The following is a 27,929-nucleotide window of genomic DNA, read 5'->3' on the forward strand; positions in this document are numbered from 1 at the left end:
TCTCCGCTGCGGGTTAAAGTCTCTCCTGAGCCTCAGTATAATCCCAGGAGCCACAGTAAATGCATCCAGAAGGGGCAAGCTGGGGAACAGTAACCTCCCTCAAGCTTCCCCTGGACTCTCGCTTTTGCGATGCACCAAAGTGGGCGAGCGCAAGGCTCATGGTCCTACGTTCCACTTTTTGAGGGTCAGCAGTTTCTCTTTCCCCGGGAGCCCCTACTGGGAGTGTTTTACAAGCGTGTTCTTAACGCTGTGGGTGAGAAAGGAGGCCAGGAACCAGTCAATATCAAGCATCAGAAACTCACAAAGATGGACAATTTATCCCCAAACAGGACTTGCGAAGTGGAAGGGAAGGTACTGAGGTACCATTCAGGCGGTGACCAGGAAACTACTCTGTCTTTAGAAAACAGCAATGAGGCTGGGTAAGAACAAGCTAGATGCCCGTACTTTATCTTCGTTTTTAAGCCAGTCTTCTGCACAGAAATCCGGACAATGATCAGTTCTATGAAAAACATATGTGAGGTACAAGCAAAACCTCCAAATTCCACCTAGCACCCTACAACAAGTGGCTTTCCCTGAGATAGAGGAGGGCTGAAAGAGAGACTGACTTAAATAACTATTAAATACTAAATTCCTCACTCAAATCCTTCCTTTAATTGCAGTATTCAAAGTCTCAAGAACCAACATTTGAAAGACAAAAGCTGACTACAAATCAGGAATGGAAGCTTTCAGGGCATTCTATTTTCTGATCAGAAAACGGCCTAGACGTACTGTTAATTATTAAAGCTGAGTGTGGGATACATGGGGGTTAATTACACAGTTCTCTCAACTCTAGTGTATCTTTGAATATTTCTATGATATCTTTATATTATTATTAATTAAATAATAATTTAGTTACTGATTAAAATGGGGTGGGGATGGCAGCTCCAGCGTTCTGGTCTTAAAACTAAAAGCAGGATTGGTAACTCTGCTGTGCCACTAAGAACCAGTCACCTCCTGGGAGCATCACAAACCCAGTCCTCCTCTCTTCCACAGAAGAAGGGCAGGCTGCAACACAATGCAATAGAAATAGTAAATGCCCCTGTCTAATTTATCTTTCTGAATTAAGGAACCAAGTCTTGGATAAAATTAAAACAGGAAACATGTCAGCCCATTGAAGTGTTTGGTAGAGTCATAAGTAGAGCCATCTTTGCGGATCTTCATTACGATGTGAAATAACTCACAAAAAATTAAAACATTCTTCACTAAATTTCAGAGCCCAAACTAATAGCCTACTTCAGTGCCAGAGATTAGTATTTGCATTTCCTCATTTTAAGTTAATGCTGCTAACCAAGCTAACTGCTTTCGGATGAAAGGTTATACTTTTTACTTTTCCCTTAGCATCAGGTGAAATACACCTTAGGGGATGTACCCAACTTCTGGAAGGCCCCGGCTTTTTACCAATCAAGCTTCCAATTACGCTGGGTTTAGGAGCTGTATCTAGGACAGCCGTGCAAATGTGGATTAGGACGTGGGGAGAAGAGAAAACATCATGACAAAAACTAGCCCCGCTTCACACACTCCTCAGGCTTTTGGCTTCCTTTTTGTCACATTTCTGTATTTAAACGGCCACTGATATCTAATTTCAAAGGATTTAATGTGTGCCCAGAATAAGTAGATAGCACTCACCTAGTAGAATTTGCCCCACCACCTGACCCTATTTGTTGAGGCGTAACTGTGATATGTGGGAAAGCAATATTTAGCAGATATTTGGAAACTCCCCCAAATGAGCAAGTCTCAAGAATTTCTCCTTTGGTATAAGGTGAGTAGATAAACATTAAAATCATGAATTAACCTAATACTTCTTTAGCAGAACCTTTCCTTTCTGATATTTCATTTTGCCATTTCATGGCATTTCCCATAGTTTCCATTATTCAGGCACTTTCAAGGTTTTAATTAGATGCAAGTACAACTTTAAGTGAACTTGATGCAAAAACATAGTCCTGATTACTTCTTGGGCTCTGTTGCCAAGGCTGTCACTTTAAATCTCTCCCACCATTCTTGGCCTTAAGTTGTAAATTCAAATCATTGCTAGCCATATGCATAAGCTCCTATTAGAGATCTTGAAGCCAAACAAAGAACCAGTAAATCTAATTTCCACCAAAGAGTTTGTCAGCAAAAAAAAAAAAAAAAAAAAAAAATTGTACCTTAAACAAGATTTCTTAGTGCTTAAGATTATTCCATGGGAGTTTATTATGTACTTATAGAAACTAAATTAAAAGATAGGACATCACAATCACATTAAGAAAATTTTAATCCCATAAAATAACTTAATAAAGTGTCCAAATCAAGTCTGACAGAGTGGGAGTTCTTTGTATCACTATGTCAATTCTTTTTTTACTGAACCCTTTACCAATAACATATTACTACAGAATTTCTTTCTCAAGTTTCTAGTACAAAGGAACTAGTTTCTCTCTCTGATACATTACCATATAAAGTGTCTTGGACCTTTCTTCATGAATCTTCACTCTAATGAACTCTATGCTGTGTTTACTTACTGACTTTTATAATTACGTGCAAGTTTTTCAAAAATTCCTTTTATAAAAAGTATTTTTCTATTTCACTTCAAACTATAGCCCTCAGAACTTGAAGCCATACTCCAGATTAGCTCAATCAGATCCAAGAACAGGAGATCTAGTCCTTTGATTCTAAATACCACATTGCAAATAATGGAGGCAAAAACTGCACCTGGTGCTTAAATAGCTCCATCACACACTTTTTTCATAATGGATTGAAAAATTCATGTCCATTTTTTCTGTAGATGCTAGTAAGCCACAAATCAAAAAATCCTAGACTGTTACCCTTACCTTTTTTTTTTTTTGCTTAAATTTGTTAAATATATTAATCACAGAATATATTTTACCTACACTCAAATTTCGTATTCCTACATATTTGGTAAGCAGACATGCTAGATCATCTTCTGAGCTGCAGATGAAATTTTTCATCAAGTGTGGCTGAAAAGGAAGACCTGTGATTACTTACTACAAACCAACCTACCTGGCATAAGGTTATTAGATGGTGTCTAACCTGAAATAAAAATCTGATAAAGATGCTATCAACAGTCTCCAAAAAGAATCTACACAAATCTCATATTATATAATAGTTTCCTAAAATGCTAAACAAAATATTGCCAGATCACCACTATGATAGATGCTTAAAAGAAATTTGATAAAAACCTGAAAGTTTTCACCAAACAATGTACCAGAGTCCCTCCCAAGAGGCCCCAGCACCAATGCTCCTGGTGGTGGGCTTCAGACCACATCAGAGCAGGACCCAGTTAGCCCCACAAGTGGCACACCCAAAGGGAGATCTTGAAAGGCACCAGACCCTGCTGAGGCAAATTCCACTTCATGGGATCAGCAGTTCATACACTGTGGTCGGGGTTGTTCATCACAGCCAGTCAGCCTGAGGGTGAACTCCACTCAAGAGTAAGCCAACAGCAATAAAGACTCAATAACAACAGGAAGGCTCACTCACCTAATCCACACAGGGATATTCCTGGAATATCTAGCTCAAATGATCAGAAAGACTGTCACTGAGCCCCACTAGGCACCAACAATATAAAGCCACCATACCAAGACTGGGAGATAATAGCAGATCTACCTAGTACACAGAAACAAATACAGCCAAAATGAGAAGACAAAAAAATGCCCCAAATAGAAAAACAAGTAATCCCCAGAAAAATAATTAGATGAAATAGAGGCAAACAATCTACCAGACACAAAGTTCAAAACAATGGTTATGTCCTGGCTAGTGTGGCTCAGTGGATTGAGCACCAGACTGCGAACTGAAGGGTCAGAAATTTGATTCCCAGTCAGGGCACATGCCTGGATTGTGGGCCAGGTCCCCAGTATGGGATGCACGAGGGGCAACCACACGTTGATGTTTCTCTCCTTTTTATCCCTCCTTTCCCCTCTTTCTAAAAATAAATAAAACCTTTAAAAAAAATGGTTATAAGGATGCTCAAGAAACTTAGTGAAAAAATGGATAAACTCAGTGAGAATTTAAACAAAAAGATAGCAAGCATTAAAAAAAGATGTAGAAACCACAAAAAAGAACCAGTCAGAAATGAAGAATATCATATCTGAAATGAAGAATACTTCAGAAAAAATCAACAGCAGGTTAGATGAAGCAGAGGATTTAATCAGCAATTTGGAAGACAAGGTAACAAAAAACACCCAATTAGAGCAGCAAAAAGAAAAGAAAAAAAATTTAATGAGGATACATTAAGGGACTTCTGTCAAAATATCAAGCATAACAACAACAACATCACAGGAATGTCATAAGGAGAAAAGAGAGAGCAAGGGATGAAGAACTTATTTGAAGAAATAATGACTAAAAAGTTCCCTAGCCTGGTGAAGGAAAAAGACACACAAGTGCAGGAAGCACAGAGACTCCCAAACAAGATGAAACAAAAGAGGACCACAACAAGACGTATCATATTTAAAATGGCAAAGGTTAAAGACAAAGAGGGAATCTTAAAAGCAGCAAGAAAAAGACAGTTAGTTAACTACAAGGGATCTCCCATTAGACTGTCAACTGATTTCTCAACAGAAATATTTCAGGCCAGAAGAGATTGGCATAAAATATTTAAAGTGACAAAAAGCAAGGACCTACAAACAAGACTACTCTATCCAGCAAGGCTATTATTTAAAATTGAACATGAAATAAAGATCTACCCAGGCAGAAAAAGCTAAAAGACACCAAACCAGTATTACAAAAAATGTTAAAGTGCTTTTTTTAAGCAAAAGAAAGAAAAAAGGAATATAGCTATAAAGAATAAAATGGCAATACATACCTATTAATAATTACTAAAATTATTAATGGATTAAACTCTCCAGTCAAAAGATAAGGTCACTAAGTGGATTAGAAAACAAGATGTATATATATAGAGTCTACAAGGGACCCACTTCAGAATGAAAAGCACACACACAGACTGAAAGTAAAGGGATGGAAAAAGATATTTCGTGCATATGGAAATTTTTTTAAATATGGGGTAACAATACTTATACCAGACAAAATAGACTTTAAAACAAAGTCTATAATAAGAGACAAAGAATAACATTGCATAATAATAAAGGGATCAATCAACAAGAGGATATAATTCATGTAAACACTTATATACCCAACATAGGAGCACCTAAGTTTATAAAATAAATCTTAATGGACATAAAGGGAGAGAGCAGTAATACTAGGAGATTTTAACACCCTACTGACATCAGTGGGTAGATCTTTCAGACAGAAATTAACAAGGAAACAGCAGCCTTGAAGAACATACTAGGTCACATAAATTTAATTGATATCATCAGAGCATTTCACTCCCAAGCTACAGAATATGAATTCTTTTGAAGTGCACATGGAACATTTTCTAGGATAGACTACATGTTAGGACCCATAACAAGTCTCAAAAATTTAAGAAGATTGAAATCATACCAAGCGTCTTCTTCAACTACAATGGTACAAAGCTAGAAATCAATTACAAAACACACACGCGCGCGCGCGCACGCACACACACACACACACTCACACGGAGGCTAAAGGACATATTACTAAACAATGAATAGATTAATAGTAAGATCAAAGAATCAATCAAGAGATATCTTGAGACAAATGAAAATGAAAACACAACAACCCAAAACCTGTGAAACAGAGCAAAAGCAATTCTAAGAGGGAAATTCATAACATTACAGGCCACCTAAAGAAACAAGAAACTTTGCACCTAAAGGAATAAGAAAAATAACAACAAAGTCCAAAGTAGTAGAGGGAAAGAAATAATAAAGATCAGAATGGAAATAAACTAAATAGAATCTTTAAAAAATACAGAAGTTCAATGAAACCAAGAGCTGGTTCTTTGAAAAGATAAATCAGCTTGATAAACCTATAACCAGACTCATCAAGAAAAAAAAAAGGGAGGGCCCAAACAAATAAAATCATAAATGAAAGAGAAGAAGGAACAACAAACACCACAGAAGTACAAAGGGTTATAAGAAAACATTATGAATAACTATATGTCAACAAATTGGACACTCTGGGAGAAACGGATAAATTCCTAGAAACATACAATCTTCCAAGACTGATTCAAGAAGAAAAATCTAAACACACTGATTACAAGTAACAAAATCAAAGCAGCAATCAAAGAACTCCCAACAAACAAATGCCCTGTGGTACATATATACAATGGAATACTATTCAGCCAAAAGAAAAGATGAAATACTGCCATTTGCAAAAACATGGATGAACCTTGAGAATACCATGCTAAGCAAAATAAGTCAGACAGGAAAAAGTTAAGAACTACATGATTTCACTCATATGTAGGATATAAAACTGAAGGCAGGAAAACAAAAAAACATGAATTCAAAGGCACAAAACAGTATGGTGGTTACCAGAGGGAAGAAGGGTAGGGGGGAAATAAAGAATAAAGGAGGGGTCAAATATATGCTGATAGAAGATGAGTTCACATTGGGTGGTGGGCACACAATGCAATATGAGGATCATATATCACAGAAATGTAAACTTGAAACCTATATAATCTTATTAACCAATGTCATCCCAATAAATTTAATAAAAAGGAAAAAAAAGCCCTGGACCAGATGGCTTCACAGGTGAATTTTACCAAACATTCAAAGAAGAACTGATTCCTATCCTCCTCAAAATTTCCACAAACAATTCAAGAGGAGGGAAGACTCTCAAGCTCATTTTAAAAGGTCAGGATTATTTTAATTCCAAAATCAGTTGAAGACATCACAAAGAAAGAAAATTATAGGCCATATCCCTGATGAATACAGATGCAAAAGTCTTCAACAAAATATTAGCAAAGCAAATTCAGCAATACATTGAAAAGTTCCTACACCATGATCAAGTGGGATTTATTCTTGGAATTAACTCAACATTGGTACAATATCCACAAATCAATTAATGTGATACACCACATAAATAAAAATCATATGATCATATCAATAGATGCAAAAAAGCTTTTGACAAAATCCAGCACCCATTTATAATTTTAAAAAAAACAAACCTCTCGACAAAATGGGAGTGCAGGAACATACTTCAACATAATAAAGGCCATATATGACAAATCATCATACTCAACAGGAGAACAACTAAAAACATATCCTATAAGATCAAGAACAAGACAGAGATATTTGCTTTTATCACCCTTATTCAACATAGTACTGGAAGTTCTAGCCACAGCAATCAGACAGGATAAAAAAATAAAAAGCATCCAAAATGGAAAGGAAGAGGTAAAATTGTAATTATATGCAGACAACAGGACATGTGTATAGAGAACTCTAAAGATTTCACCAGAAAAGTACTAAAACAGATAAATAAATTCAGTGAAGTGGCATGATACAAAATAAATATTCAGAAATTGGTTGTATTTTTATACACCAATGATGAACTATCAGGAAAAAAGAAATTTTAAAAAATCCCATATACAATTGCATTAAAAAAAGAAAACACCTAAGAATAAATTAACCATAAGAAGTAAAATACTTGCACTCAGAAAAATTTTAGACACTGAAAAAAGAAACTGAAGAAAATACAAATAAATGGAATCACATACCATGTTCATGGATAGGAAGAATTAACATCATTAAAATGTCTACACTATCTAAAGCAATCTATAGATTCAATGCAATTCCTATGAAAATACCAATGGTATATTTCACAGAACTAGAACAAATAATCCAAAAATTTTTATGAAGGCACAAAGGACCCCAAATAGCCATAACAATCTTGAGAAAGCAGAACAAAGTTGGAGGTACCATGCTACCTGATATCAAAATATACTACAAGACTATAGTAATCAAAACAGTATGATGGAACTTCTAGTCAAGATGGAGGTGTAGGAAGGCATACTTCACCTCCTTGCACAATCATAAGAAGGATTACAACTAACCTCAAAACAAAAAACACCCAGAACTGCCAGAAAATCTAACTGTACGGGAGTCCAACAACCAAAGATTTAAAGAAGCCATATTCATCCATATGGGTAGGAAGGGCAGAGATGGGGAGCCGAGGTGGAGAGGATGCAGTGTGGTGGTGGCGTCAACACAGCAGCAACAGCAGCCGGCAGAATGGGTGGTCCCACATTCATGTGTGGTAGATAAAAATTAGGAGGGATACCTTGGGAGCAAGCAATCCCAGCCTCAGGTCAAACCACATAGCCCAGGGTTCCAGCGCAGGAAAAATAAAGTCTCATAACTTTTGGCTCTAAAAACAAGTAGGGGTTTGGGCAATGAAAGAAACTGCCAGTCTCTCAGGAGAGTCCACTTAAACAGCCTGTATAGTCCTAGAACATGGACAAACCCACCCACTCTGGGAATCACCACCAGGGCAGCAGCTAGAGGGGTACCAGTCACATATGGGAAGGATGTGAAGTGATTGGAAATGCGGCAACTGCCAAGCAAGCCTCCAGCAGCCAGACAGCAGCACTGTCCCCTCTCTGACGCCTCCCCCAATACAAACCCACAGAGGGGTGAAGCAGATTGCCCCACCCTGGCAAATACCTAAGGCTCTACTCCATATAACTTAACAGGTACTCTAAGATAGGGAGTCAAAGCAGCTGTACCTAATACACAGAAACAAACACAGGGAGGCTGACACATTGAGGAGACAAAGAAATATGGCCCAAATGAAAGAACAGAACAAAATCCAGAGAAAGAACTAAGTGAAATGGAGAAACCCAACCTATCAGATGCAGCGTTCAAAACACTGATGATAAGGATGCTCAGAGAACTCACTGAGTACGGCAAAAACACAAGGGAAGAAATGAAAGCTACACTAAGTAAAATAAAGAAAAATCCACAGGGAACCAACAGTGAAAGGAAGGAAGCCAGAGTTCAAATGAATGATTTGGAACATAGGGAAGAAATAAATAATCAATCAGAACAGAATGAAGAAACAAGAATTCAAAAAAAAAATGAGAAGAGAATAAGAAGAGTCTAGGACAACTCTGAAAGTGCCAACATCCAAACCACAGGGATGTCAGCAGAGGAGTAAGAGCAAGAAATTGAAAATTTATTTGAAAAAATAATGAAAGAAAACTTCCCTAATTTTGTGTAGGAAATAAATGTACAAATCCAGAAAGCACAGAGTCCCAAACAAGTTTGACCCAAAGAGGACCACACCAAGACACACCATAATTAAAATGCCAAAGGTTAAAGATAAAGAGAGAATCTTAAAAGCAGGAATAAAAAAAAGCGTAGTTACTTACAATGGAGTTCCCATAAGACTATCAACTGATTTCTCAAAAGAAACTTTGCAGGCACGAAGGGACTGGCAAGAAGTATTCAAGGTGATAAAGGCAAGGACCTACAACCTATATTACTCTATCCAGTAAAGCTATCATTTCAAATGGAAGGGCAGATAAAGTGCTTCCCAGATAAGGTAAAACTAAAGGAATTCATCATCACCAAGCCATTAGGATATGAAATGTTAAAGGGACTTAAGAAAAGAGGAGATCAAAACTATGAACACTACAATGACAACAAATTCACAACTATCAATAACTGAATCTAAAAAACAAAAACAAAAACAGAACTAAGCAAACTACTAGAACAGGAACAGAACCATAAAAATGGAGATCACATGGAGGAGTATCAGCTGGGAAGAGGAAGGAGGAGAATGGGGGAAAAGGTTCAGGGATTAAGAACTACAGTTAGTAGGTGCAAAATAGACAGGGGTTCGTTAAGAATAGCACAGGAAACGGAGAAGCCAAAGAACTTGCATGCACAATGCATGGACATGAATAAGGTGGGGTGGGTGGATCACTGGCGAGAAGCAGGGAACAAGGTGAAGGAGGCAAAGGGGGGAAAATTGGGATGACTGTAATAGAATAATAGTAAAAAATGATTAAAAAAAGACTTTTTTAAAAAACGTCCTGACAGCAGCTCATGATCCCTCCCCAAATCGACACATCTGAATTATAATACCCTTAATTCCACCCTCTTTAGTAAGAAAATTAGAAATTGCTCCAAGCAGATTTGGCTTTAAATAGTAGGTCACAGAACCTGTGGGACCGCAGCCCATTAGAACCACCATCGCATTGGGACCACACTAAGCAACTTTGCTACTTTAATGGTGAGCAAAAATCCGTCCTTTTCGGCAACCCTGACAACTGAAAACCTAGCTCTGCGTGGGCCTCGCCAGGGACATTGTCTTAAATGCTCAACATAGAACCTCGCCTTTTCTGCATTTTCACCAAGTTCTGTGCTTACTTTTGCACTGAAATTCTAACACGGCCCCTTTTACAAGGAATCCGTGTACTGAGCTGTGTGAGGCTGGAAACAGAAAGTGTTTGGTCATTTTTACAGATTCCAGATAATGTCTGTGTGAGATGCAGGCAGATTCAGAGACGGGAACGCGGAGTGATGGGGCGCAACTGGACCGTGTTACCGACGCTGTGGAATTTCTTGCGCCCACTACTGAAGTTGTCTCTGTTTTTCAGAAGAGGAAATGAAAATCTGATGGCATTTAAATTCAGGAGCCACAGACAGTTATTGTCAGAAGTGAAGCTTTCTACTGCCTTCTAGTTCCTCTCCTTCATCAGTTCTAAGCATTTGCTCTTAGTTGTACCGAGACTGCTAGGCTTCATTAATCCTAATTATGCCTTAGTGCATCATCCTGGCTCCCTGAAGGGCAGTCACCATCCCTGTCTTACTTTCCGTGAATCCACATTGCCAAGCATATTGGCTGTTTCACGCGGGTGTTATCTGCAGACTGTCAGAAAGCCTGAGCTATGGCTCCTGTAAAGAAGTGGGGAAGTCCAATCCAGTGTATCCACCTCTTAAAAGGAAAATGTGGACAGGTGAGGCAACTTTTATTTCAATGCAATTCAAGAAGTGTTAAAATGGAGTCCTGGATCAAACCCCTAACTGCTAGGAAAAGAACTGAAAAGAGAAAGATTGAGATTCAGGGTTTTATTTCAACATTGTATCTCATTTAGGTGAATAATACATCCTATTGGATTGAGACTTCCATCATTTTCCATTGTAATGATACAAAAGAAGTACTGAAGTTATGATATCATATGAGGGCCATGAATAGAATAGAAATTGGAAAAAATGTGGAAACAAAATTGGGATAAGTACAGAAAATAATCATTGTGGCTTAGTTATCTCATTTGCAAGAAGGTGCTCAGAGTAAAGGCCCCCAGAGCCAGACAGCTGCATCGCCAGCCTCACCAGGGCCCGCCGACCTCTTTACAGATGACACCGAGAATGGTGTTCTCCAGCCCTGTCTGGACTGTTAGCTGTGGCCTGGTCTGGAACCATGGCCTGCCAAAGCAGGAGACCTTCACAATTCTGCACCAAGAGGGGAGAATCCACCTCGTTTTCCTGCTTAAGGACAAGAATGTTTTCAGTTTCCCCCAGAGGCAGCTGGATAGCAACCCCTACCAGAAACCTCAGGCCACCTCCTTCTTCATATGATGATCCAGAAGTTCTTCAACCTTTTCAACACAAACAGCCAAAATTCCTCACTGGATCTTATCAGCTGTTGGAAGATCTGGAGACCAGTTAGGTGCAAGCAGTCGGGGAGGGAAAGACCCTTCTCCTGGGCAGCGAGGACTCCAGCCAGGCGGTGAAGAGGTATTTCCGAAGAACCAAGCTCTGAAAAAAAGTCTACAGCTGCAGTGCCTGTCACATTATCAGCCTGGAAGTTAGGAAATGAATATCACCAAGTGCTTTTTCTGTATCATCAAGTTCACAGAAAGTTGAAAAGCTGACTGTAGACCCAATCTCCAGGTTTCAGTTTCATCTATTTATAAGCCTTATCTACCCATAAGCCTCAAGCTTGTAAATATTCACTAAATTCAGAGACTTTTTTCCTATTCTAGTTATAAAATGGATTGAGTCATTTTTGGCAGATTATTTTTCAACAAAAAGAGGAAACTGCCTTGAATCAAGAGAAAATGCATTTTCAATTTGTAGTTATTAGAATTTATCTATCTATGATGATGGTTGTATTTACAAAATTAATATATAATTGATATGAATTGATATTAAATATTAATATCTTCATATTATTTTATGGTCAGCTTTATGTTGCTTTCATTTGCATTGGGGGTGTAAAATCTATATATTGTCCTAGATCTTATGCGTCCATTTAAAGAGATATGCAGTGCTTTTAAATCTTTAATCTATATATAAATTCAAAAGGCCATAAATGTTTTTATTCATTTCTTTGTTTCATAAAATATTTTGAAATATCAAAAAAACAATAGGTCATAGAAAAAAACCTATTAAGTTCCTATTGGTCACTGACCAAATAAGTTCCTAATAATAGAGACATCAACTCATGTAGTGAAGAAGGAAACGAATGAGAGCGAGAGGGAAGAGGGGAGGAAGAGAAAAACAAGACAAAATAAGGTGAGAAAGAAGAACCGGCCCTGGACTGTGATAACCATGCTCTCTTCACTGAGTTAGAGAGTCGGAGGTGGATGGAACTTCCCTGATGCCCAGCCTTCACCCCAGACTTGCTAACGTCGCAGGACCTAGTTGTGTGGCTTTTCCAGCAAAACGTTCCATGGAGGTTTTCTGCCATGAGACCCATTATCTCCCTGAAATCCAAAGGACTCAGTGGGATGATTTTTTTGTAATCGGGTTGAACCCCAGTGAGAGAAAAATCCACCTGTGAGACTGCAGATGCCAACTGTTGCCCTCGTCTGTACTAATAAAGGGGAGCACTCCAGCTCTTCGCGTTTCCATGAAAAGCATTAAGGCCACCTGTCCAATAGTTCCACCTACAGAAAACTGACCCTCTGAAGGTGAATAATGGCAGGTTGAAATATCTGCAGATTTTCTGAGAAAGCAGAGAAGGAAAAAAAAATGAAGATGAACTCTGATTTGCCTTTTGGTAGCCTTCTTCTTGATGCTATTTGGTAGATTTAATTCATGCAGCCTTTTGCCCACACAAATAAATGAACAGTTGTATTTACAAAGATGATAAATGCGGTGGTGATGGTGGTCTTTTTTATGTTTTAAAAATAAATTAATGATAGCACTCTCTAAAGGAAAACTTGTCTTTTTGTTCAAAACATTCAATGTACATAAAGTACTGTACACCGAGCTTTTCGGGAACAGACTTATACACTATATTGCTATATTACAAACTACCAGCTGCCAATGGCAAGTCTATATATGTAAACTGTACCTGTACAGACCACTTTATATAGCAAGTCTTAAAGGCACCTCCAGCCAGAAGTTAACTGCATAAATGGTCAGGAAACTTGGAGAAAAAAAATGAATCTTTGGGGGTTGGAGAAGAGGTCTAAAATGTCACTTGATATGGCTGTCTTACTCAAAATTTATTGCCATGACCATTTTAATTATAAGATAACACCGAACTGTCTTTTGCTTCTCCTACTTGCAAATCAACTACTCATTTCTGTAATAATAATAATAGCTACCATTTGTTTAGTGTTTTTTCCAGGCTCACCACTAATAATAAACACATAATATCTCATAATGCTCACAATAAGCCTATGATGTTGGTTATATTATTACGCATGAGAAGACTGAGGCAGAGAGACTTTATATAATTTTCCCAACATCATGCAGCAGTAAGCAGTGAGGCTGGAGTGTTTGGCTTCAGAGCTCCCTTTTTAAACAGCACACCATCCTTCCCTACCTGTCCACACCTGTTGATTTAAATAGATTTATCAGTTTATCATTCACAACTCTTCAAGATTCACCTTAAATGACCATTCCAAATTTATCTCTTATGTTTCAGGACTTATCCACACAGATCCCGGACTCTGGACAAGATTGAACTAGCCACTTCCTCATACTAAATTCCTCTATTTCACAATTTTACTACATAATAATATGTCCTTGATGTAAAATACAGCAGCCATGTATTAAGAGCAGAGGGAGAATTGAAACCATTTTGATATATATATAGATATAATAATAAAAGCTAGCATTTATTGATCAATTACCATATGTCAAAAACTGTGTTAATCTATTTACATAACCACAGCATTGGACAAAAGTAGGTTTACAGCTGTGAGTACACAGAGTTCATTCTTATATTATTACTTATTAATTATTGTATTATTTTCCATGCAAAATCTACTTATGTTCCACCTTGTATATCATAAATGCAACTATGTGTATTAATACATATAGGTATTTTTACCCTGATGCTACAGATGAGGAAACCAAGTCTAAAAGTATTTAAGTATCTTGCCTAAAACAATTTAATAGGCACTGGAGTCACAACCCAGACTCCAACTGTCTGATTCCAAGGAGCAAGCTGCTAACCATGCATGCTAAGTTGCATCTATCCCAAGCTCTAATCTGCATTATAGTTGTTTGACAGTGTTTTATATCTCCCTGGTAAACTGTACACCTCTTGGAACAAAGGCTAGATTTTGCATCTCTGAACACTACCCCCAACACCCACACAGTTTTTAAAAAATTTGTTGGTTTTAGAAAGAGGGGAAGAGAGAAAGAAAGAAAGGGAGAGAAACATTGATGTGAGAGAGAAATATTGATCATTTGCCTCTCGTACATGCCCCAACCAGGGACCGAACCCACAACCTAGGTATGTGCTCTAGTGGGGAATCAAACCAGCAACCTTTCACTTTGAGAGACAACACCCAGCCAACTGAGCCTCACCAGTCAAAGCAAGACAGACATACAGTTTTGTGTTCAATGTTCGTGGGAGTGATATAAGTAAAGGCAAATAATTCTACAGAAAAATATCAACTTCGAGACTTCTAGAAGACTTGGATCCCACGGAGGAGCACCCTTCCCCACCCTCTTGAGGCACTGCCTATGCTCAACCTGCGCTATTTTTGCCCGTGGATAGACTGACAGGAAGCAGATGTGCAGGAAGAGCCAGCGTGTGGCGGGTCCTCCTCTGCAGAGCTCTGCCAGGTCCCAGGTGGAAATGACTCACAATCCCTCACTTTGCTCTGAATGCTGTGTGGAAAGCATTGTGGTTTGTGAACATATTGAAACTAATGTTAATTCAGGCTTCTCAAATACCATAAAGCCTCCAAAGACTGGAAAATAAGGTAAAAGTTTTAGAAGGAACATATTCCCTGGGAGACTTCTTGTATTCCCAGTTACATTGCCAGTAGTTAGTCTGAGAAATATGTATTTAAATTAAAGAAAGTTATTTAAACATACCAGAGCCAGAAGATATTAAAAAATCTGATACTGGTTTTAAAAATAGACAAAGACTTGTCAGCAAAATTTGAGACAACTTCTAATTTTATCTGACCCATTTGGTTACATGCTGCTTCTTGAGACAACATCAGTGTCTGTGGAATCATAGAGAACTACCACCACAGTACACAGAAAGGACAATGTATTCAGAGTCAGGAGACATGGATTCTAGGTCAGGTCAGACTGTCCCTTAAAAGCAGAGCAAGCGCAAGGGAGTTATGGCGTCTCTATGAGACTCATTTTCATATGTAAAATGGAAACAGTCTGACCTATTGATTTCGTATTATTAATTCAAAATACCACATGAAACACTTCACAATTTGTAAGTGCATTCATCATACAACATAAAATGCATTCATCAGTGGAGGAAAATTTGTAGCCAACATAATGAATTTTAATTACACTCCCACCTGTGACCTTTGCTCTTCCTGGTCTGACTGCACACAATATATAGTCTCTACATACTATACATAAGGTTTTCTCTTTTGCCTCTTTCCAGATTTTATTGAAATTCATATTCTCAGTTTAGGTAGGACTTTGATTATTTGTATATATCAATATTTTATTTTTTAAATAAGTACTTATTAGATGTAACTCAAAGTCCAATTTGGTTATTTTTGTCCTAATGACTTCTGCATAATAGGCACCATTTATTCATTGAGTAAATGAACACAGGCTGAAGATTTTTTAAAGTGCTATCTGGAATTAACATTCAGTGCCTTTTTGATAATGCACTCCAGGCATGAATTTACAAATCTCTTTTTGTATTTTGAAGAGTTCCCATTAAAATTACTCTTCTCTGTAAACACAATGATAGAAAATGAAGGAATCAACTCGCTGATATGAAGCCTGATGAAGACCAGCTCTGCCCAAATATCACCTGATCCCTGGGATACAGTATCCTCATCATTATATCATCCCCTTCAGTGGCCTCCCCATTGTCCTAGGGATGAAGGCCAGAATCTTTGGGATGAAGGCCAGAATCTTTACCATGGCCCCACATTCTGCACGCTGCATGTCTCTCAACCCCATCTGATGCCCCACTTTCTCTTTACGCCCTGCCTTCCAGGTATTCGAGACTTATTTAAGGTCTTTGAACATGTCTTTCTTCCTCCTGCCTTAGGACTTTTGCAGATGGTAGTCTTTGGCTTGAAATACTCTGATTCCCTCCTCCATGTATCCCACTAATTCCTGTATTTCAAGTCCCACAGCAAACATCACTTCCTTAAGAACATTTTCCCTCACTTTACTCAACAAGTCAAATACTCTATCCCCTTCTTATGTATTGTTATAATAACACTGTCCATTCCTTCAAAGTGTGTACCATAGTTGTGACCTTACATTTATTAGTTTGGTTGTTTGATTATTTTTATCTCGCTAAACTGTACAAGGACAAAGATTGTGTGCATATTTGCTCTCCAATTCCGAGCATCCAGCACAGTGCCATGCCCACTTAAGATACTCAGTAATCATTTGTTAAATAAGTAAATGGATGAAAAAATATTAAAATGAATAAATGAACAAAAATCACATTTGGGGTTTTTCAGGTTCTCGGTCAGCTTTTAACAGAATATCATCATTATCTTCCCATATCCAGAGCTTTTTAGTCTTATCATTATCTCCATGACACAGAATCTGATGCATATCCCCCCGAAATACTAATAATGCATAATTTGCATCCAATGTTCAGCTTTCAATGAGATTTCACATTCATTTCTACCTTTCACTCAATTTACTGATAAAGAATCTGAAGCTCAAAATGCCACATATTTAACAAGACACAAAGTTAAGTCTAGAATTTTAACCATATCAAGGCTCCTGGAAAAAAATGAAAAGGGAAGATGAAGAACTGGAAATTGGGTCCAATCCTAAAAGCCCATGGAGAAAGATATCTTAACAAAAGAGATAGCTCTCCAACACCAAACAAAAAACACAGATTTAATTTATTAAAGGGCTTTTAAATTAAAATTCAGGTATATTGGGTCGCATACCTATCTGACCGAAGGGTATATCTGATGTGGAAGTGTAAAAACAGGGGCAGGGAGTCAGTGATTCCAATTCCAAGGCTGAGACAGCAAACCTCACCTATTTCTCTTTTATGTACCCATTTTTATGTACCTGTTTTGTGGTTAGTTTTTTTTTATTGTTGTTCAATTACAGTTGTCCCAAAAGCTCTATACTGTATCAGCACCAATTTACCATAGATTCTCTTATTCTTTTTTTGTCTATACCATGAAATTTAGCTCTCCGCTACCCAACTGGCTCTCAATATTGCCCATGGATAATTTAAGACTAAAATAGAAATAGCTGGGAACTATGTCTAGGAACAACTCAGTGCTCTGTACTCAAGGGTCCTATGAATCACTTGAACTAACTTCCTCTTTTTACATAAGACTGACTCCAGTCAATCACAAAACAGGTGACTGTGGAGCTAAGCAGAGATTTTTAGAGTGTTGAGTCAGAAAGACAAAATCTGGAGTCCTGAGTACACCAAGGATGGAGAGCCCTAGAATCTCCCCTTGCTTTGTTCGGGTAACCCCAAAAGAGCAATGAAATAAATAAATAAATCTCTACAATAGCAGAAGTCCTGCTCCAAATTATCTCAATCCTTAAATTTAGGTTAAGGTTATCCAGGATTTCTAATGGCCTTAGTTTCCTGCTGGAAGCAAAAATAAATCTTCTCTGGAAGAAGACTACCTTAGACTTCATTTTACCTGACATTTCTTTCAAATATAATTTCTGGAATTCAATAAAAATTCAATCATGCATAAGAAGAAATAAGACAAAGAAATCACAAAGAAAAAAATACAATGTAAGCAAACTGACATGAGATTCAAATAATAAAAGTCATGAGATACAGACTATGTTTAATATGTTCAAGGAAATAATAGGCCTAACTGAAAGTTTTGAGAAGAAACTGAAAACTACTAAAAAGAACCAAGTTGAAAATTATATAACTGAAAAATATAATAATCAAATTGAAGAACCCAATGTTTTTTAATACTACAGCAAACCTAGTAGAAGAGAGAGTTAATGAACTGGAACATAGGTCAGAAGAAAATATCCAGAATAAAACATGAAAAAACAAAAGTATTTTTTTAAAAAACAGAGAAGACCCAAAACAACCCAATCATGTTCCAAATGTATGTAAAAAATATCATTGAAGAGGGTGGAGGAAAAAGGTGTTGACCCAAGTAACATTGGAAATGAATGAAGTCTGTAAGACTGAAAGCAAAAGAAACTGTACATAAGCACTCTTCTTTGGTTGGTAAAATTGTGTCCCACAGGATACAGGTTAACAATTTTGAATTTACTATACATGCACACAGGAATTGAACAATTAAGTAAATGAATGGCAGATAGTTGGAGCAGGTTTCTCTCCATTGGAGATGGACTTTAGAGATAAGCAAAGAGAGGAAGTTAGAACAATCTATGTGTTAACAGATTGGAGATACTAGTATAAACTCATATTTAGCTTAATATAGAAATAGATGTTTACATTATCTGTATTATATTTATACATATACTGTAGACTCTTTATAGATATCCATGTAGGCACAGGTTAGTGTACACATGTATAGGTTCTTGCTCTGTCAGATAAGAGAGACTAGAAGTGATATTACTATAGTAGCAATTAGCATACCTAGCACTCAGAACTTGATTTCTAATAGCATTATCCAATAAAAGAAACCAGGTATCTGTGGAGAAATGGTTGACCAAAAGCCTGAGGCAGAAGATATTCAAAAAAATCTGGAGGATCTTGTAGTACCAGAAAATTAGGTCTCCTTTTAAAAAAAAAAAGCACAAAAACAGCAAGCCCACAATGGTGTTATATCAAAGGAACACAAGGAGCCAAATGAAAGAGCTCCTCATGGCCAAAGCTGAACAACTTGAGCAAAGTTGCGCTATAAATCAAAGAATAAAAGAAATGTCCAGAAGAGATCCAGGATGGCAGCAGGATAGGTGGAAACTACCCTCCCAAGATCAGACTGGAATTACAACTAATCTATAGAAAAATCATCTTGAATATCCAACTGAACATTAGTTGGAGAGAAGCCTTATATCCAAGGACTTACAGAAGAAACCACATCACCACATTGAGACTGGCAGGAATTGTGAAGGTGCAAGAGGACCACCAGGCTCCCACAGACAGTAGCTGAAATTCCAGAAGGATATTTCAGCAGCTAGGGGGTTCCCCCTGAGAAGTGTAGAGTCTAAACCCCAAGCTGGGCTCCCCAGGCTAGAGCACCAGGAGCAGAGAAAGGAACCTCAATGAAATCCAGCTATAAAAAACAGTGGGGTTTCTGTCCACTAGGGAGAGACAGCTAGAGAGGCAGAGAGCCTCTTAAAGGACCAACACACAAAATTTCATTTATGGCCACTTACCCTGGGCTCCAGCTGAGAGAGGGCAGAGCAGACTAGAGCTAAGAGAGTCTGAGGTTGGTGACTCTGGGGAGAGAGTTGAAGGGTCAGCCATCAGTCATTTCCCATACTGCAGAAGCCATCTTTCTCACGTAGAGCACTCCCCTCCATGCAGCATTAGGTTAGGGGGAAGCAATAGCCCCACCCACAGGAATCCCTCTTGCCCTACCCTGTGGAGCTTAAGCTGGGCTACTGAGGAGTACAGCTGGAGGCACTTTCACTGATTAAGCCTAACAGAAAGACTGCAGGCAAAGGCATATCTCTGGGACCTTTGAGACTTTAGTTGACCTTGCCCTGGGCCCAGCGCTCGTAAAAGCCAGACTTGGTGTGCTTCTTGGATTTTTTTGCACACATACAAGCCCAGCAGCAGAAGACATAAGCTGTGGATCCCTGATAGCTCCAAACAAGTTGTCTATGGCCAGTCACAGGCATCATTTGACATAAGTCTGCACCAGAGTCTTTGTAGATCTTCCTAATACATAGAAACAAATACAAAGAGGCAGCCAAAATGGGAAGACAAAGAAACAGGCCCCAAATGAAAGAACAAGAGAATTGTCCAGAAAAAGAACTAAATGAAATGGAGGCAAGCAATTTATCAGATGTGGTGTTTAGAGTAATAATTATAAGGATGCTCAACAGAATGAAAAATAAAGATCCACAACATAAATAATTAAATAACAAAATTAATGGGAAAGACAAGACAAAACTCCAATGAAGAATTCCAAATAATCTATTTAGTTATTCTGCACTTACATAGCTATTCCTCATCTTAAGTGTGGGCTATGCTTAGTGGCTTCTTTCCAAAGAGTGCAGTGTAGAAAGGGGTAAAAAAAGAATAACATATTATACTGGAAAAACCTGGCAACCACTATGTCAGTCAAATGATCAAAGTTAACATCAAAAGTAATAAGTCATACTGATAATGTGATATACATGTTAAAAATGACACTTTACCTCTGTGGTTTTCCTCCCCAAAGCCCACAGTCCTGACCTAATCATGGACTTTAAGGAGCCTCTTAGCTGGTGTTTTTCGGTGTGAGGACACAAAACTACTAAATGTATTATGGTATCCTGGATGGGATCATAGAACAGTTAAGGGACACTAGGTAAAAACTAAGGGAATCTAAATAAATTATGGATTTTAGGTACTAACAATGTGTCAATATTGGTTCATTAATAACTACTGACTGTATAAAATTATTATAATGTCTGGTAAGATGTAAAATACATAATGAATTAAAATAAGTGACAATAGCAGCATATTGGTTGGGAAGTTAGCAAATGCATTATCCAGGGGTAGAAAAGTACATAATTGCCTACAGTTGTATTATTTATCCAATAATAATAATAAAATTTTATGATGGTGAAATGCTTATGATTTTCTATTTGAAAAAAACCATCTGCTAAGAACTATATATTTTTTATAGATAAGACTAATATGGCCTCTGTAAGCTAGGTCAGTACATGGTCCCTAGATAAGCAAGAATTTCCTGGTCTTGGAATTCCAAGCAATGAATCTTGCTTTAATATTTCTTTTTTAAAATTTTTTAAAAATTTATTGATTTGAGAGTGATAGAGGAAGGTGGAGAGAGAGCATGTGTATGTCATCAATTTGTTGTTCTACTTATTTATGCATTCATTGGTTGATTCTTGTATGTGCCCTAACCAGGGATCAAACCCACAACCTTGGTATATCAGAACAATGCTCTAATCAACAGAGCTACCCAGTCAGTGCTTGGATTTAGTATTTCTTAATGTTTACAAAACATAAGAAACATTGCAAACACAATCTTTCCTTTAAAAAAACTCTTTGGGTTTCCAGTTCTGTTTCTGAATTTATAAATTTCAACTTATAAACAACTCTTAGAGAAAGTGGGGTGCACTTGTGAACTATTCCTCTCAAGAACAGAATGGAAATCTTAAATTCTCAATTGAAGCATGGTTGCCATATCATATCACAGACCTGATGCCAGTTAAATGAAGTAAGACATTGAAATAAGATTTTTTTTAATATTTCATAGAACACAGGGATTCATGTTTTTCTTTCCTGGGGATTAAAGACTGAATGTAATGTTTCAATCATACCTGAAAACATAAGTTAATATTTCATAGCTACTTAATCCACCTATTCAAAAATGGTAATCCAAATGTTCAAATAATTATGTTTTGTAGGAAAATTTCAATACAAAACAGTCACTTTCAAGACAAATTATAATAAAACTTTATAATTCAAGACAAGAAGAGAATTTTTAAAGCAATAAGAGAAAAATATTTTCTCATACAAAAGAACACCCATAGGATATCAGTGAATTTTTTACAGATATATTGCAGGTCAGGAGGAATGGATTCATATTTTCAAAGAGCTGAAAGGAAAGAAAACCCTGCCAACTGAGAATACTTTACCCAGCAAAGTTGTCAGAAATGAAAGCAAGATAAAGACTTTCCCAAACAAAGAAAAGCTGAGGGAGTTTATCAGCAGTAGATCTGCTGTACAAGAAATGCTGAAAGGAGTTCAAGTTGAAATAAAAGGTTGCTAACCAGAAAAATAAAATACCATAGGAAAATGTATAATACATTGGTAAAGGTTAAGTAAATAGCCAGATTCAGAATACTCTAGTTATACAGTATGGTGATATGATAAGCACTTAATTCTAGCATAAAGGATAAAGACAAAAATATTAAAAACAGCTGTAGCTACAATAACTTGTTAATGGATATACAATAAATAAAAGGTGAAAGTTGCAACAACAAAAACATAAAATAGGGAAGAGAGTAGAGTCTTTTTATGTGATTGAAATTAAGTTGTTATCAGCTTAAAATAGACTGTTGTATTGATCAGTTGTTTCAAGTAAGCCACAGTGTAACCACAAGACAACAAAAACAACAACGAAACTATAGTGGATGCACCAAGACCAAACAAACAAGCAAACAAAAGAGGGGGGGTGGGGGGAAATCAAAGTGCATCACTACACCATTATGGGAAACCATCGATTCACAAAAGAAGATGGAAAGAGAGGAGGAAAGGAACAAATGATGTATAAAACAGACAGAAAATAATTAGTAAGATGGCAATAGTAAGTCCTTACCTATCAGAAATTACTTTAAATATAAATGGATTACATTCTCCATTCAAAAGGCAAAAAGTGGCTGAATGGATTTTAAAAAAATAGTAATACCCAACTATACACTGTGTCCAATACATTTACATCAGCTTCAAGGACACATATAGGCTCAAACTGAAGAGATGGAAATACATATTCTATGCAAATGAAAAACAAAAGAGAGAGCAGGAGTAGCTATATTTATATCAGACAAAATGGAATTTATGTAAAAAAATACCGTAATAAGAGACAAAGTCATTATATAATAATAAAAGGTTCAATTCATCAAGAAGATATAACAGTTATAAATGTATATGTACACAGCACCAGAGCACATAATACATAAAGCAAGTACTAACAAATAAGAAGGAAGTAATGGAAAACACTACAGTAACAGTAGGGGAATCAATACCTCACTTCTGTCAATGGATAGATCATCTAGACAGAAGAATCAATAAGGAAACATTAAATTTAAACTATGCTTTTGGCCAAATGGAACTAACAAATATATTCAGAACATTCCATCTAATGGCAGCAGAATATACATTATTCTCAAGTACACATGGAAAAGTCTCAAGGATAGATCATATGTTACATCACAAAACAAGTCTTTGCAAATTTTAAGATTGAAATCATATGCAGTATCTTTTCTAACCACAACAGTACAAAACTAGAAATAAATAACAAGCAAAAACCTGAAAATTTTACATATATATATGGAAATTAAACAACACATTCCTGAAAAACAGTGGGTCAAAAATGAAATCAAAAGGAAATTTTAGAAACCTTGAAACAAATGAAAATGAAAACACAACATACTTAAACTTATGGGATTTAGCAAAAGCAGTTCTAAGAGGCAAATTTATAGCAATAAACACCTACATTAAGAAAAATGGTCTCACCCATATAGAATCCAAAAAACAAACAAACACAGAGATACTCATCTGGTGGTTGCCAGATGCAGGTGGCGAATGATGGGTGAAATGATTGAAGGTTGTGTAAAGGTACAAACTTTCAGTTATAAAATAAATTGGTAATGAGGATGTAATGAACAGTCTGGTGACTACAGTTAACAAGTCTATATAGTAAGTTTGAAAGTTGCTAAAAGAGTAGATCTTAAAAGTTCATCACAAGAAAAGAATTTGTAACTATGTATGGTGATGTGTTAACTAGACTTATGTGATTATTTCACAATATTTACAAGTATTTAATTATTATACTGTATACCTACAACTAATATAATGTTAATTATACCTCAATTTGATAATTAAATTTAAAAATAAATGTTTATTAAGTGAATTTAATTAATTAATGTCCAATATAAGAGTTAGGAAGATATTTCTAACTAAACCTGGAGATTTTAAAATCCATAAGAGAAAAATAAACATACTTTAATATAGTAACTTAAATATACTTTTATATGGCAGAATATGCTATAAACAAACCAATATAAATAATATAGAAGAAAAAGATATTTCAGTATAGGTGTGAGATAAAAGTTAATATTGATATTTTAGAGAAAATTTTCCCAAATTGAAAAACAAAATAGTTACAATTAAAAACTAAGCAAAGAATTTAATTAATAAACCAAAGGAAACCAAAAACAAATGAAATTATGCTCAAATTCACTGGTATTATATAGGAATAAAGTTTAAGTAACAATGAGATATCATTTTATGCAGATTTATTGGCAGAAACTAAGATCACTATTTTTGGGGGGAATAAAAGGGAGAATGGTCACAACTTGTTGATGGAATTGAAAAGTGCAACAAAAGACTTGAACAATAACCTAACGACATATTTTAAAATTAACTTATTGATAATTTTTGATGCATCAATTCCACATCTGAAAATAATTTTATAGAAATAAAAGCACCAAAATTTTAGAAATATGTAAAATGATGGTACATAATGTTGTATAAGGAATATATAAAATGATAGTACAGAATAGTCTATGATAGTACTGACGAATAACTGAATATATAAGTGATATATTGACACTAGAGAGTACTATACAGCTATTAAAAGTATCAGATTTGTAGGAATTTCCACAAGAGATTGGTAACTGAGAAATGTAAAATGAATTATCTACACTAATAAACTTTCTAAAAGAAACAATAACAAAAACCCACTAGGTGTATACGTGTATATGTGACTGTAAATAAAATGTGAAAGGAAAATTACAAGGATTTTCATATAGAAACCTGACAGGGGGTGTTGATGTGCCTGCAGGAAAACAGGGTTGGACCAAGCCAAGGTTTCTTAAATAATGAAGAAAAATTCATGTTTAAGATGACATTTGCGTAAAAAAAATTTTTTATACTCTCTAAAACAAAATATGTGAGTATATTATAAAATTTGAAAGTAGCTTAAAATTTTTATATTATATTTAGCTTCATTTAAATTGTTTTCAAAATGCTTAAGTATTCATGATATGTTGTTTCTTGCAAATGCTCACATGCACACTACTTACCAACTACTAAGAATACAATAAAAACAAAAGATTAGTGTTATTGACAATTTATACTGTTTTTTTACTTGAGATTTCAATCTGAAAAATAATTAAGTCAACCATGTCAATAACATTCATTAAATACCATAAAAATTGCCAGCATTCTAAAAAAATAACCTTAAAATTGACATTGGAGAACCGTAAACCAAAAACTGTGAAAAAGCGAAAATAGATAGACAACTTTAAATATTAACTCACCCCTTTCAAATGTTCTAAATTTGCTTCTCCTTCACCTGTTCCCTCTGAAGAAATCAGACACGGTGGCAGACTGGGGCTGAAGGCCATGAGGTCCGCCCTGGGCGGCCCCTCCCCAGAGCACACCCTCTGCCGCCTCTGCTGCGAGTACGACCAGCTCCCCACCGCGCTCGAGCACAGCAGCACGCGCTTCCCCGGCCCGCACGCGCCCTCGCTGGGCGGCGCCGAGCACCGCAGCGCCGTGTACAGCAGCAGCGTGAGCACCAGCAGGCTGGACACCGCGCAGATCGCCACGATCAGGTACACGTTCACGTCCACCAGCGACATCTCTGGTCCCGAGGCCCCCGCTGACATGCGCAATGAGGTCTTCGAAGCCTGGCCGCCGTCCACCAGCGACAGCTGCACGGTGGCCGTGGCCGCCAGCGCCGGCTCGCCGTGGTCCTTCACCAGCACCAGCAGGCGCTGGCGCGGCGCGTCCGCCTCGTCCAGGGCGCGCGTCGTGCTGATCTCGCCCGTGTACAGCCCCACGCGGAACGGGCTGCGCTCAGCACCCGCCGCCGGCTGCAGCTCGTAAGACAGCCACGCGTTGTACCCAGAGTCCGCGTCCACCGCGCGCACCTTCGCCACCACGTGGCCCGCGTCCACAGACCGCGACACCACAACCTCGCTCTCCCTGCCGCCGCCGCCGCCCGCCCACGAAGGCAGCAGCGCGGGCGCGTTGTCGTTCTGGTCCAGCACGAACACCTGCAGCGTCACGTTGCTGCCCAGAGGCGGCACGCCCGCGTCGCGCGCGCTCACCTGGAACTGCAGCAGCTCCAGCTCCTCGTGGTCCAGAGGCTGCAGCGCGTACACCTTGCCGCTCTCCGCGTGCACAGACACGTAGCTCGACAGCGCGCGCTCGCCCACCCGCCGCTCCACCAGCGAGTAGGACACCCGCGCGTTCTCCTGCGCGTCCACGTCCCGCGCCCACACCGTGAAGATGTGGCAGCCGGGCGGGTTGTTCTCCTTCACGAACACCGTGTACTCGGGCTGCGCGAAGGTCGGCGCGTTGTCGTTCACGTCGGCCACCTCCACGGACAGGCTGGCGGTGGCCGACAGCGAGGGCGAGCCGCCGTCCCGCGCCGTCACTACTACCGCATAGTCCGACACGCTCTCGCGGTCCAGGGCGCTGTCCAGCACCAGCGAGTAGTAATTCTTGAAGGTGGACACCAGCTTGAAGGGGACATGTGGTGTTAGAGAGCAGGTCACCTGCCCGTTAACTCCAGAATCGCGGTCGGACACGCTGATCAAGGCAATAAGGGTGCCCACCTGAGCATCCTCTCGCACAGGAAGTGACAGAGACGTGATAGTAACTTCTGGGGCATTATCGTTTATGTCTAGTATTTCCACCAAAATGGTACAATGACCCGCCATTGGAATATTACCCTGATCAATTGCCTCCACGGATATTTCATAAAATTTCTTTTCTTCAAAATCCAGTTTACCTTTTGTCTTAATTTCTCCACTGTTGGGATTTATAACGAATGCACTCAACACTGCAGGCGATACAGGCCTTCTAAATGAGTAGATTATGTCTCCATTTATACCATCATCGGGATCTGTGGCATTTAGTTTGAACACTAAAGTTCCATTAAATGCGTTCTCTACAACTCTTACCTTGTAAATGAATTTGTCAAATTGTGGGGCGTTGTCATTTACATCCAGAACTGTGATCGCCAGCTGAACTGTGCCGGTCAGCTGGGGTTTACCTCCATCATTGGCTGTCAATAATAATCTATGTTCCTGAATTTCCTCTCTGTCTAATGATTTCCTCAACACAAGTGATAATGAAGACGTTTGCTCAGGATTGTTTTGTGTGTCCAAAGCGAAATAATCGTTGGGATCGATTCGGTAGGTCAAGGCTGAGTTTACTCCAATATCTGCATCGGATGCGCCATCTAGTGGAAACCGAGTTTCCGGAGGTCTAGATTCTGCAATGATTATTCTTTTCTTATTTTCAGGGAACACGGGTGGATTGTCGTTAATGTCCTTCACCTCCACCTCCACGTGGAAAACCTGCAGCGGCCGCTCCACCACCACCTCCAGGTGGATGCTGCACTCCGCGCTCCGCCCGCACAGCTCCTCGCGGTCGATCCGCGAATTCACAAACAAAATGCCATTCTGCAGATTTACCTCCAGGAGGTCCCCGCGGCCTTTGGACGCCACCCGGAACAGGCGCGGCACCAGCTCGGCCAGCTCCAGCCCCAGGTCCTGCGCGATGCGGCCCACGAAGGTGCCGTGTTTGGCCTCCTCGGGGACCGAGTAGTGGACCTCGGCGCTCCCGGTCTTCCAGGCCGCGAGGAGCAACAGCGAGATCAGCAGACGTCGGACTCCTGGGCCTCCTCGCCAGGAAAACAGCATGGTACACTCAAACGGCCTCAGAGATACCTTAAATATAGAGAGTATCATACCTCAAATGGACTCTCAAGATCCAATTTTATG

The 27,929-nt window shown here is 38.3% G+C and overlaps 1 protein-coding gene across 6 annotated transcripts in view; it reads right to left on the bottom strand.

Annotated features, from left to right (window-relative positions):
- The window catches only part of LOC129066617 (protocadherin alpha-C2), a 156,373-nt gene that overhangs the window by 67,933 nt on the left and 60,511 nt on the right, over positions 1-27,929 (bottom strand). The window contains exon 1 of one of the 6 annotated variants that reach the window (XM_054568327.1): positions 25,452-27,872. The exons of the other annotated variants lie outside the window; for them this stretch is intronic. Coding sequence (XP_054424302.1) covers positions 25,452-27,848 — 2,397 coding nt within the window. The 5' untranslated portion in view covers positions 27,849-27,872. Of the gene's footprint in view, positions 1-25,451; positions 27,873-27,929 lie in introns of those variants that run through there. 6 annotated transcript variants of the gene reach the window in all.

This window comes from Pteronotus mesoamericanus, unplaced genomic scaffold (genome assembly GCF_021234165.1).
Source record: "Pteronotus mesoamericanus isolate MK-2021 breed Mesoamerican mustached bat unplaced genomic scaffold, CSHL_Meso_final contig_2, whole genome shotgun sequence".
In the NCBI taxonomy this organism is placed as follows: Eukaryota; Metazoa; Chordata; class Mammalia; order Chiroptera; family Mormoopidae; genus Pteronotus; species Pteronotus mesoamericanus.